The sequence below is a fragment of the Orycteropus afer genome, unplaced genomic scaffold (genome assembly GCF_000298275.1).
Source record: "Orycteropus afer afer isolate SDZICR_OR568_19922 unplaced genomic scaffold, OryAfe1.0 scaffold00071, whole genome shotgun sequence".
NCBI classification, from domain to species: domain Eukaryota; kingdom Metazoa; phylum Chordata; class Mammalia; order Tubulidentata; family Orycteropodidae; genus Orycteropus; species Orycteropus afer.
Window position 1 is genome coordinate 8241599 of NW_006921658.1, and position 11470 is coordinate 8253068.

The following is an 11470-nucleotide window of genomic DNA, read 5'->3' on the forward strand; positions in this document are numbered from 1 at the left end:
TCAGGGGTCCAAGATTATCTTCTGTGTCTGTGTTAATTGGTTTCCCTTTTCTTTGTTGAAGAGGGTCTGTGCAATCCTTCTGCCTAGTCTGCCATCTTGCCGGAACTTCCCCAGATCCACAAATTTTTAAAGAGCTAATAATAGATACAGTGTTGAATTTTCATTTTGTTCTTGGACAAGTATCAATTTAAATCCCAATAGGTTTTTCACTTAGTCCAAGGAGCCTCTTTTCTCTAAGATTTCTTGTCTCTTTGTGCTTTTTGTCCTACTATGCCTAAGGTCTTCTTTGAGCTTTATGCTTTAAAGCTACTCAATTATTTTTAGAAATAAACATCAATCATTGTTTTAGCCTATTTTATTTCATTCATTCATCCAATAGATACAAGGCTAGGGCTAGGCTCAGTTTAACCCCTTCTGAGTTCTAAGTTTGTATCTGGCTGCTCTTAGAAGCTCAGGAGGGCAAGCTCTGCCACTGTGGATAAATCCATGGGTACTTCTATAACTGGAAGGGCTAGCTAATTCAGGGATGGAGTATTAGGAAGCACAGTTCTAGCACAGGACTAAACCCTTATTCTCTGAACCAGATATTATCAGGAAGAGGCTTTCCCTTCCAGTTAAATACAAAGTCCATACAACAACCTACAACAGGCTTTCTATATTATCTACCCATCCTTACCTCTCCAACACCTCCACCTTCCACCCAGCCCTACTTTACTAGTCACACTGTACTGGGGCTTCCACCTCAGGGTTCTACTTGCAGAACTCTTCCCATCTACTTGGCTCATTCCCTCATCTCGCCCAGGTCTTACCTCAAATGTGACCTCAGCAAGCACACTCCCCCCCACCACACACTTCCACCATTTTCCTTCTCTGCTTTTTCTCCATTTAAAAAAAAAAAAAAAAAAACCTAGGATATATTTTATTTCTTTATCTTGTTTCTTTCTCCTCCTAAAATGTGAGTTCCATGAAGGCAGGATTTTCTTTTTAATTTCTCCTGAGATTTGAGTGAACATTTATAGAAGAAATTCATTTTCCATACAGCAGTTCATACACATTTTGTTTCATGACATTGACTGTGATTCCCCACAATGTAACAGCTCAAAGCCACAGGAGAGAGTTCAGTTCAAGACTTCAGGCTCTATCAGACCAGCAAATCTGATTTTTTTTTCAATGATTTTGAGTTTTGTTCCATATTGTTCTTCCACTCTATCCAGGATCTCCTGCGCCAATCCCTTTCGGTGTGGTTGAACGTGGTAGCCGGACACCATCTAGTTCTTCTGGTCTCATGTTCATACAGGTTGAGGATAACATGGCCAACTAGTCTCTTGGACTGTTTCCATGTGTCTTTGGTTTTCTTCATTGTTCTCTGCTCTGGATGAGGAGAGACCCACAATTGCATCTAGATGGCTGCTTGCAAGCTTTTAAGATCCTAGTAACTACTCACCAGAGTAGGATGCAGAACAATGTTTTTGTGTAGTATGTTATGCCAATTAAGCTTGATGTCCCCTAGGACCATGGTCTCAAGCCCACCAGTCCAACTACTCACTCCCTCAGGGTAGCTGGCTGTGGCCAAGAAGTCACCACAACCTTGTCCCTTGTCAGCTCTACCATACAACCCAGGCATTCTTATAGTACACACAAATATACCTGTAGAAATATCATCTACCAACCCTATACATGGTCATGGGCACTCTCCCCTCTGCTTAGACATAACTGATCATTACACCTGTCTACCCACTTATCCACCCATAGATAAATGCTTGTCATCACTGACAACACAGTACTGTACACGCAAAAGGGTTCATCTTTGTTGTCTGTACCTCTCATGGACCTCACTATCTTTCTCTTCCTCTATGGAGGGCAAAAATTTTTTATCTCTTATTCTTTGCTTCATCATTTATTGCCTGGCATTCAATAAATATTAGGTATTCAATAAATGTTTACTGAATAAATAAACTCTTAATCTCAATTTTCCCAACTTGTTTCTACTCCCTAACTGGTTCTGAACTTGGATAGGAAAAAAGAATGTTTATTTCCTTTCAAAATATCAACACTTATCATTCTTTTTTAAAAAATTTATTCTAGCATGTAACACACAATAACATAACAATACAAAGTTATTCATTTATCTATATTTGTAGCCCCGTATGTTGGGCTGGGGTAAAGGATTCTTTATTCCATTTTAGGGACAGTTAGGCTAAGACCATTTCAGATCACTAGAACATAAAAGCCATATCCTGAAAAGTCTAAATGATTATCCACCCTTGCTAGTAAAAAAACCTAAAAATATATACATTCTTCCTAAGAACTAATTCTATCAAAAAAAAAAAACAGACTGTAATGTAATCTTTTTATAACAAAGATTAATGAGCTTTTTGTATATTTTACTTATACACTAGCTATTTTAATGACTGAAGTTGAATTTCATTTTCTAATTATTCACATTTCACTGAAAATTACACACTAATTCCTGTACCATAAAAAATAACTGAGAGAAAAAATTTTCAGGCTATACTTACGAAATAAGTAACTGAAACTTGCATTAAACTTATTTCATTAATTTTTTATTCAATAGTTAATTTTTTTTTATATTTTACTGATACATAAAATGAAGTACTCAGTAAAGGCCAATCATTTAAAATACAATGAATTAAAGGATATAAAGTACTAAAACAAAGGTTGAAAAGAAAGAAGCCTTTTATAAAATATATACAAAATGTGTGTGTGTGTGTGTGTGTGTGTGTGTAGGGAGCTCTGGTGGCTTAGTGCTAACTGAAAGGTCGGCAGTTTGAACCCACCAGCTGCTCCATGGGAGAAAGATGAGGCAATCTGCTTCCAAAAAGATTTACAGCCTTGGAAACACTATGGGCAGTTCTACTCTGTGGTAAAGGGTTGCTATGAGTCAGAATCCACTCCATGGCAATAGATTTCTATAATATGTATATATATGCATATATATACCTGCTGTGAAGATGGCTGCAGTTTTGACACCTTTATCTTCATTTTGTATGTCTTGAAGGAATGAACCAACTGTTGATAACATTGGTTTGACTACAAACTGACACCGCTCTTTTCTGGATGGCAAAGGAAGTGTTATCAAAGGAAGGCCATATCTGTAATTAACTGTTATTTCTGTTAAAAAAAAAAAAAAAGACAATAATATAGGAACGAATAAAATTTATTTTAAGAAAACAACTATAAAATATAAGAATTTTAAAAAGGAATGTGTAAACATGGAATTCATAAATGTCTTTATTCTTATAATAATTTGTATTACTTGTATACCACTTTTCCTTATAATACAGGTTACATATTCCCTTATACTACAGATTAAGGAGCTCTGGTGGCATAATGGTTAAAGCATTCGACTGCTAACTAAAAGGTCAGCAGTTTGAACCTACCAAACGCTCTCAGGGATAAAGATGAGGCAATCTCTTATAAAGATTTACAGCACTGGAAACCTTATGAGGCAGTTCCACTCTATCCTAAAGGGTCCAACTATGAGTCTGAATTGACTTGATGGCAGTGGTTTTGATTTTTTTTTTTAATCTACAGGTTACATGTTCTCTACCAATCTACATTTTATTCATGTACCACACTGTACTATAATTATCTATTTAGAGTCTTCCCAGATAAATAGTTAAGCCCTTGAGGGCAGAAACTGTTTCTAGTTCCTCTCTACCTCCTGACTGGGGGGTTAGAAGCCTGCCAAAAGACAAGAGAATTTTACAGGAACAGAAAAGGGAAGAGCTGAACCCTGGCTGAGGGTACAGAGGAGTGGGAGGAAAACAAAAGTAGTTAGTCTGTTTTACTCAAAACTCAGAGCTATCACTTTATTTGGAAAAATAGAAATAGCATGTGAATCAAAGAAGTGATAAGAAAGCTTACCATCAGATGGCACCACTGTACTATAATGAGGTGACAGATAATATTTCAGATTTCCACATAGCTTCCCACGTAAAACCTGTAAGAAAGATAATTTTTTTCATTTTTAAAAAAAGTAAAGTTGAAATAAGTGTCTTTACCAGAAGACTTTTTAACCTTCTATGACGGAGGAAGATGGGGCAATCTACTTCCATAGTGATAGCTGCTTCGGAAACCCAAGGAGGGGTCGCTATGAGTTGGGTCCGACTCAACGGCACATAACAACAACAACATGACATATATAAGGAAAAGTTCAACTTCCCATTCATAGTCAGGTAAGCCCTTAGAGAAGCTCACTAAACTGCCTGTTTGGCCTGCTACTATTTTATGCTGTAGCAGTAACACACTGGGATAGTGATTCTCAAATTGGGATGTGAGGACCACTGAAAATTCCAGAGTTTTGTAGCAAATTTTAAATTAGGTTTCTCCTTTTATGTGATAATCTAAAGCAAATAGATACAAGCATATTCTAGCTACTTGTTTCTCAAGGTATGATCCCTAAACCAGAAACATCAGCATCACCTTGGAGCTGATGAGAAATGCAGAATCACAATGCCAGCGCCAACTTACTGAATTAAAATCTGCATTTTAACAAAATCACCCAGATTATTCACATGCATCATAGAGTTTAAGAACACTGTTCTAGATCTGTGCTAATAAGGTAGCTGTATGTGGCTATTTAATTAAAATTAAATAACATTTAAAATTCAGTTCTTCAGTCACATTTGCCATACTTCAAGTGCTCAACAGCTATACATGGTTAGTGGATACAGTATTGAACAGTAGAGAAATAAAACATCTCCCTCATCACAGAAAGTTTTACTAGAAAATGCTGTTGAAGCTAGAAAATATCTGAATAACCACTATTATGGAAAATGTTTTTAGTAGGTCCGCTGGTGTCTGTATTTACAATTCCACTGGTGCTTAAAGAAGGCCTAAAAGCTTTGGTGGTATAGTGTCTAAGGCATTCGACTGCTAACCAGAAGGCTGGCGGTTCAAACCTACCACCTACTCTGCAGAAGGAAGACTGGGCAATCTACTTCCAAAAAGATTTACCATCTCAGAAACTCAAAGGGGTCACTATGAGTCAGAATCAACTCAATGGCAGTGAGTTTAATGGCTTCATGGTGCACTGTATGAACAAAGGTACTGCAGTAGCAGTAAAAGCAGGCACTGAAGCACTGGTTTACAGACATGTGGAATGCAAGAGAACTTGAGTCAGAGAGATTAGTGCCATAGTCACAACATAGTGGCTGTTTCATATTGATGCCACTTTTTAATGTATCACCTTGCAACAGTCCACTCACTAGTAACAGCAAAGAATTATTTCATAAAGTGTATTTTTAAAATTTTCTGGATTTGAGGGTGCAGTATTCATATAAATGAGTGCTAAAAAAAAAAATGTTCACTGCTTGTTGTTGTTGTTATGTGCCGTCGAGTCAGACCCAACTCATAGCGACCCCTCCTTGGGTTTCCAAGGCAGTATCACTACGGAAGTAGATTGCCCAACCTTCCCTCCGAAGAGTCCAGGTGGGTTTGAACTTCCAGCCTACTGGTTAGCAGTCAAGTGCTTTACGCACTATGCTACTAGAGCTCCTGCTAGAAAGAAAAATTAAAAAAAAAAAAAAGAAGAAGAAACATAACTACATTCAAAAGATGTCCCTCTCATATGATCCCAAAGGATCTTGTCAACAAATGAAACAAAACATTGAATTACAAAACAACACAAGCCATTAGTTTCAATTAAGTATCATGTCACATTAATTTAAAGTTGTTCATTTGAATTTTATTTTAGTTGAAAATATGACTTACTAGTAAAACAAGAAAAGGCTGATTATTTCTTAAAGGAGATACATACAATTCTTAATATATAAAATTATACATAGTAAAAGTTCTTCAAGTTTGGACGATGGATATTATACTTTTAGTGAAACTATATAAAAATGATAAAAATGTATCCACTTGAACACAAATCAGAATTTGCCATTAAACTATTCTTTAAAAATACTTAATTATACAAATGATTCTCCCCCTCCCCCCACAATCCTACAACTTCTCCAGAGATAAAAAAAACACTGTTAGAAGTTTGGTTGGTATTCCTGTTGACTTTTTTCCTATGTGTTTAGATATTTAGTGAATTCTATACTAGGACCTGTATTACAATAATGTTTGTTATGAACCAGGTTCCTAGGTGCTTACAATAATTCCTGATCACAAAGTACTTACATATTTAATGAGGATGAAATGAGGATGTCATTTTAAAGAGACATATAATTCAAACTTCAGTTAATTTTCTGTCAATGTGCAGCTGCAGTCATTTTTCAATTATCTTCAGCAGAATTTTCCAGCATGTGATATTAATGATAGTATTTAATAATGTATGAATTGCATTTGATCTCCTTTCTTTGAAATAGGTACAGATATGGATCTCTTCCAGGTGGATGGCCACATAGCTGTCTTCCAAACTTCTTGACAAAGATGAGTAAGTACATTCAGTGTTGCATCCGTTTGTTGAAGTACTTCATTGGTTATCTGTCAATTTCTAGAGCTGGTTTATCTACAAGGCCATCAGTGCAGCTTGAACTTCTTCCTTCAGTACCAGCAGTTCTTGATCTTATGCTACCTCTCAAAATGGGTAAACATCCACCAAATCCTTTTGGTACAGTGATTCTATGTATTTCTTCTATCATCTCTGGATGTTTCCTGCCTCATTTAGTTTTTTACCCATAGAATCCTTCAGTACCACAACTGAAGGCTTGACTTTTCTCTTCAGTTCTTTCAGTTTAAGAAATATCAGTCTGTCAGTTTGCCATGCCATGGTGGCTTATGTGTTTCTGTGATGCTGTGACCCACCCATGGTGGACAGATTTCAGTGGAGCTTCTAGACTAAGACAGACAAGGAAGGAGGACCTGGCATGCTAATTCCAAAAATCAGCCAATGAGAACCCTGCAATCACAGAATACTATACTGGACATTGGCTGGCTTATTTTGGATTACATCATCAGGAAGGCTAGAAGGATATCATGTTTGGTAAAGTGGAGGAACAACAAAGGTGAGGGAAGCCTTCAATAAGATGGACTGACAAAATGGCTATAGCAATGGACTGAAATATATCAATGATCATGGGGATGGTACATGACCAGGCAGCATTTGGTTCTATCATACATGGGGTTGCCATGAATTGGAGACCATTCGACAACAGATAACAACAACAGTCATTCTGGAAAATGTCTGGCAGTTTCTTAAACATACACTTGCATGTGACCCAGCACTCCCACTGCTAGTTATTTACAAGAGAAATGAAAACTTACGTTTACACAACCAAACCCACTGCCATCAAGTCAACTGCAAGTAATTAGCAATGCTTTAGGGGGCTCTGGTGGCGTTAGTGCCTAAGGCACTTGACTGCTAACCAAAAGGCTGGAGGTTCAAACCCACCAGCCACTCCTCAGAAAGATGATGGGGCAACCTACTTCCGTAGTGATACTGCCTCAGAAACCCAAGGAGGGGTCGCTATGAATTGGGTCTGACTCAACGGCACATAACAACAATAGGATAGAGAAGAACTGCACCACAGGGTTTCCTAGGCTGTAATCTTTATGGAAGTCGATTGCCTCATCTTTCTTTTTATTTCCTCCCAAAAGAGTGTACGCTTCCTTGGAGCAGGGTGAGTGATCTGGTCAGTGCTATATTATCAGCACATGGAATGGTGCCTGGCACACAATAATGGTTCGATAAATATCTGTGAAATAAATGTGTGAATATTTTCACTGTGCTAAGGGAAAAGAGCTATCAATCTAGAATTCCATACCCAGGAAAATTACTCAAGAGTCCTCTTTCTCTAAATGAAGAGATTTTCAGATATGCAGAGATCATAATTTCCTTCCTATAGATCTCTGCTAAAAGAACTTCTTCAGGTAGAAGAGAGAAAAATGCATGAAGACAACAGTAAACACCAAAGCTGATAAAATATGTAAGTAAATAAACTATGTTCTGTAAGACATTTTAAACTATTTTTATGTGTGTGTGTTAAAATGAATGGAAAATGCTACAGGATTTGGTATGTTGTATTCATTGGGTTCTTAGAACAAGTAAAGGCTCTTGTTATATTCGGGAGGAAAGCAAAGATACTGAAAAACTAGAGACTTTGTGAAAAGTTATAATTATGTATGCAGTCTGTGTATGTTAAACATTTAAAGGAAACTACTCACTCAATCTGAAGTTTCTGAACTTGTAGAAAAAAAAATAATAAAAAGTACAAAACAAGTATTTCAAGAAAAGCAGAAAAAATGGAAGTTGAAGATAAACAAACAAAAGTCCTTAAAGAAAACCTAAAAGAAAAAAAAAGAGGAGGAAAATGAGTATAATGAAAGTCACTAGGGAAAACTTAGGAGCTCTGGTAGCCTAGTGACTAAGGCACTTGATTGCTAACCAGAAGCCTGGCGATTCAAACCCACCAGCCACTCCTCGAAAGGAAGGTTGGGCAATCTACTTCGTAGTATTACTGCCTCGGAAACCCAAGGAGGGGTCGCTATGAGTCGAACCAACTCGACCGACGTTAAATAACAACAACAACAGGGAAAACTTAAACAATGGAGAAAACAAGCTTCCACAATCCTACTAACCTCTGACTTCTTTTATGACAGTTTTTCTGTAGATATATATGCTCATATAGTCATGGTCAACTGAAAGATAATTGTTAACATTTTATAAGTATTTGCCTATCTCATTAAAAAGTTTTCACAAATAATTTAAATAGCTCCATAATACTTTATTCTACTGATGTAACAACATTTACTATTTACCTGTTACTGAGCATTTCCATTTTATCCACTATTTCTAACTTCAATTTTTTTTTTCTTGATCACAACAGCAATGAATTTTTCGGAATATGTAAATCACATAAAAGTAAAAAACAAAAAGGAGAAAATAAAAGTGTATCAATGGTGTGGCAGAGGCATCTGACATTCTCTAACTTCAAGAAGAGGAAAGAGAATCACCATCAGCACCAGCCCAAGGCTTATTCCTACGAAGCAGAGGTCAGACATGCCTCTTCTTTCCAACCTTTCTATCAATTCTCACACCAGCCATCCCTCCCACAGCACTTTCTACTTCTTTGCTAGGTTCAATACTCACAATTATGGATTTGTTAGGGAAGTACAGGTTACAATTCAAGATCAGAAATGACTTGGGATACAGTTCAGTCAGGACAGCCTCTTCTCAGCTATGACCACAGCAGGCCTCTCTCTCACCCTTAGCCCTTGGATCCTCAGCCCCTTGGCTTCTAAGGCCAGCCCAGCCATTGCCCTGGGCCTGGCTACTGCCCTGCTCAGGCAAGTGTTACAGACTCTTTAGTTCCATCAATAAGTGCTTAGAGGCACCCCATTCTGCTAGCCAAAGGGACTCAGCTATCTCACTCCAAAGGTTGGTAAGCCTAGCTCTGCCAAGTGCCCAGAGACATCCTACTCTACCAGCAAGCCTCCTGCCCAGAGACACTCAGCTCTCTTGCTCCATGGGCCAGGAAGCCCACAGGATCATCCATCTCCTGTCAGTTTCCTGGTTCTGCTGCCTCTGCTGCCACCATTTCTCTGCTGTTGCTTCTTGCCTTATCTGGTGTTACAGCTCTCAGTTTTCTGGGTCTAGGAGGTTCACAGCACAGAAACTCTGAGTCCAAAGAACATGCTCTATTCCTGTCTCCTCATGGTGACAGTCAGGTTCCCCTGCCCCACTCGTGATCTGGGATTGCCTCTCTTTTAAGCCTAGCAAGACGGCAAAATTGACCAATCCCTTTGTGAGGGTTCCACACACGTTATTTGCATGGTCTCACTCTGGTAGGATTCCATGTACCTTATTTGCATTATTAGCAAACTGTCCAATCCTTTTGGTGGGCCACACAACAACTTATTTGCATAGTTCCACTCAATCGTTTGGTGGGCAATACAAGACGATGGGTAGAAAGGACATATAAAAGTGATACACTGCACTACAAAAAGTCACCAGTAATGCTGTCATACAGAATTATCACCATTAACAACGTGTATATTCTTGTTTACTATCTGTGTATTGTATTCAATTTTCCACCATTATAACTATCTAGATTTTAATCATCTTTGCACATAAATCTTTGTTTGCATTTTTATTTATTTCCTTAGAGTAGATTATATATAATAATTGGATAATAAAGTATTCATAGTTTTCATATCTCTTGAGGATATTTTTTTTCCCACATTATTTCACTCAATACAATACCAGATTAATAGTAGTCTGAGTCAGAACAAGAAGATTTCATAAGGTTCAGAATCAAACACTAACACACATTTGGGCATCTGTGGAGCAACAAGCCTCCTTTCTTAAGGCTATACTCTCAGACAGGTCTACCAGACATCTATCTCTCCACTGGGGTGGCCAACAAGCACTTCAAACTCAACACCTCCTGAACTGAGCTCATCTTTGTAGACTTGTCCCTTTCCTTTATTCCTTGTCTTGATGAATAGGCACCACTAATCACCAGACATCAAAACCAGAGCATTCAGAATTATACTAAATAACTCATATTCCCTATAAGCAATAGCCAGATTGTACCAGTAGTAGCTCTGGTAGCGTAGTGCCTAAGGCACTTGACTGCTAACCAGAAGGCTGGTGGTTCAAACCCACCAGCCACTCCTCAGAAGGAAAGTTGAGCAATCCTACTTCCCCATAGTGATACTGCCTCGGAAACCCAAGAAGGGGTTGCTATGAGTCGGGGCCAACTTGACGGCAAATAACAACAACAACAACAACCAGTAGTTACAGCTGAAATTTTACTAAGGCCTACTGATTCTACATAAGAGCTACTTCACACAGAATTCTTGATCTTTTCCCCTCCACGTCCACGTCCACTGCCCTACTTCAGATTGTCACATTCTCACCTGGATTACTGTAACAGCTTCCTAAATGGCTTCACCCACCAATCTATCCAGATTTAAATCTATTACAATATTCTAAAAATTTTAAACTATTTCCAGATTTAAAGAAATCTACTGTCTCGCTAGGAGCTCTGGTGACATAGTATCTAAGGCATTTGACTGCTACCCGGAAGGCTGGTGGTTCAAACCCACTAGCTACTCCTCGGAAGGAAGGCTGGGCAATCTACTTCCGTAGTGATACTGCCTCGGAAACCCAAGGAGGGGCTGCTATGAGTCAGATCTAACTCCATGGCAAGTGGTTGCGTTGTGGTTTTGTACCGTCTCTCTACTGCGAAGAGAATTCCAAAGAAAACTTTCCATCAGTTAATTCTTGCCCACTTCTCCAGTCTCACCTTATCACCCCCAGCACAACCCATTTCCCAACCTCTATTTCAGAAATTCTTAACTACTGAAGCTTCCTGAATATATCACACTGTAGTGTGATCCTTGCTTACGTGCTTATTCCCTTCCTTCCCGAAAAGCCCTTCCTAGTAGGCCTACCTTGCATGGTCAACTCTTACTCTAACCTCTTAAAACCTATGGAATTCCATCTGTACCTACCATTTCTTCCTCCCCTCTTACGACAAGAAAGTGGCCCTCC

At 38.4% G+C, this 11470-nt stretch overlaps 1 protein-coding gene across 1 annotated transcript in view; it reads right to left on the reverse strand.

Moving 5' to 3' along the window:
• The window catches only part of MCUB (mitochondrial calcium uniporter dominant negative subunit beta), a 51847-nt gene extending 40601 nt beyond the window's left edge, over nt 1–11246 (reverse strand). The window contains exons 1-3 of the mRNA XM_007940756.2: nt 11223–11246; nt 3889–3964; nt 2962–3132 (exon numbers count right to left, since the gene is read on the reverse strand). Coding sequence (XP_007938947.2) covers nt 2962–3132; nt 3889–3964; nt 11223–11246 — 271 coding nt within the window. The remainder of the gene's footprint in view (nt 1–2961; nt 3133–3888; nt 3965–11222) is intronic.
• Nucleotides 11247–11470: the final 224 nt, after the last annotated feature.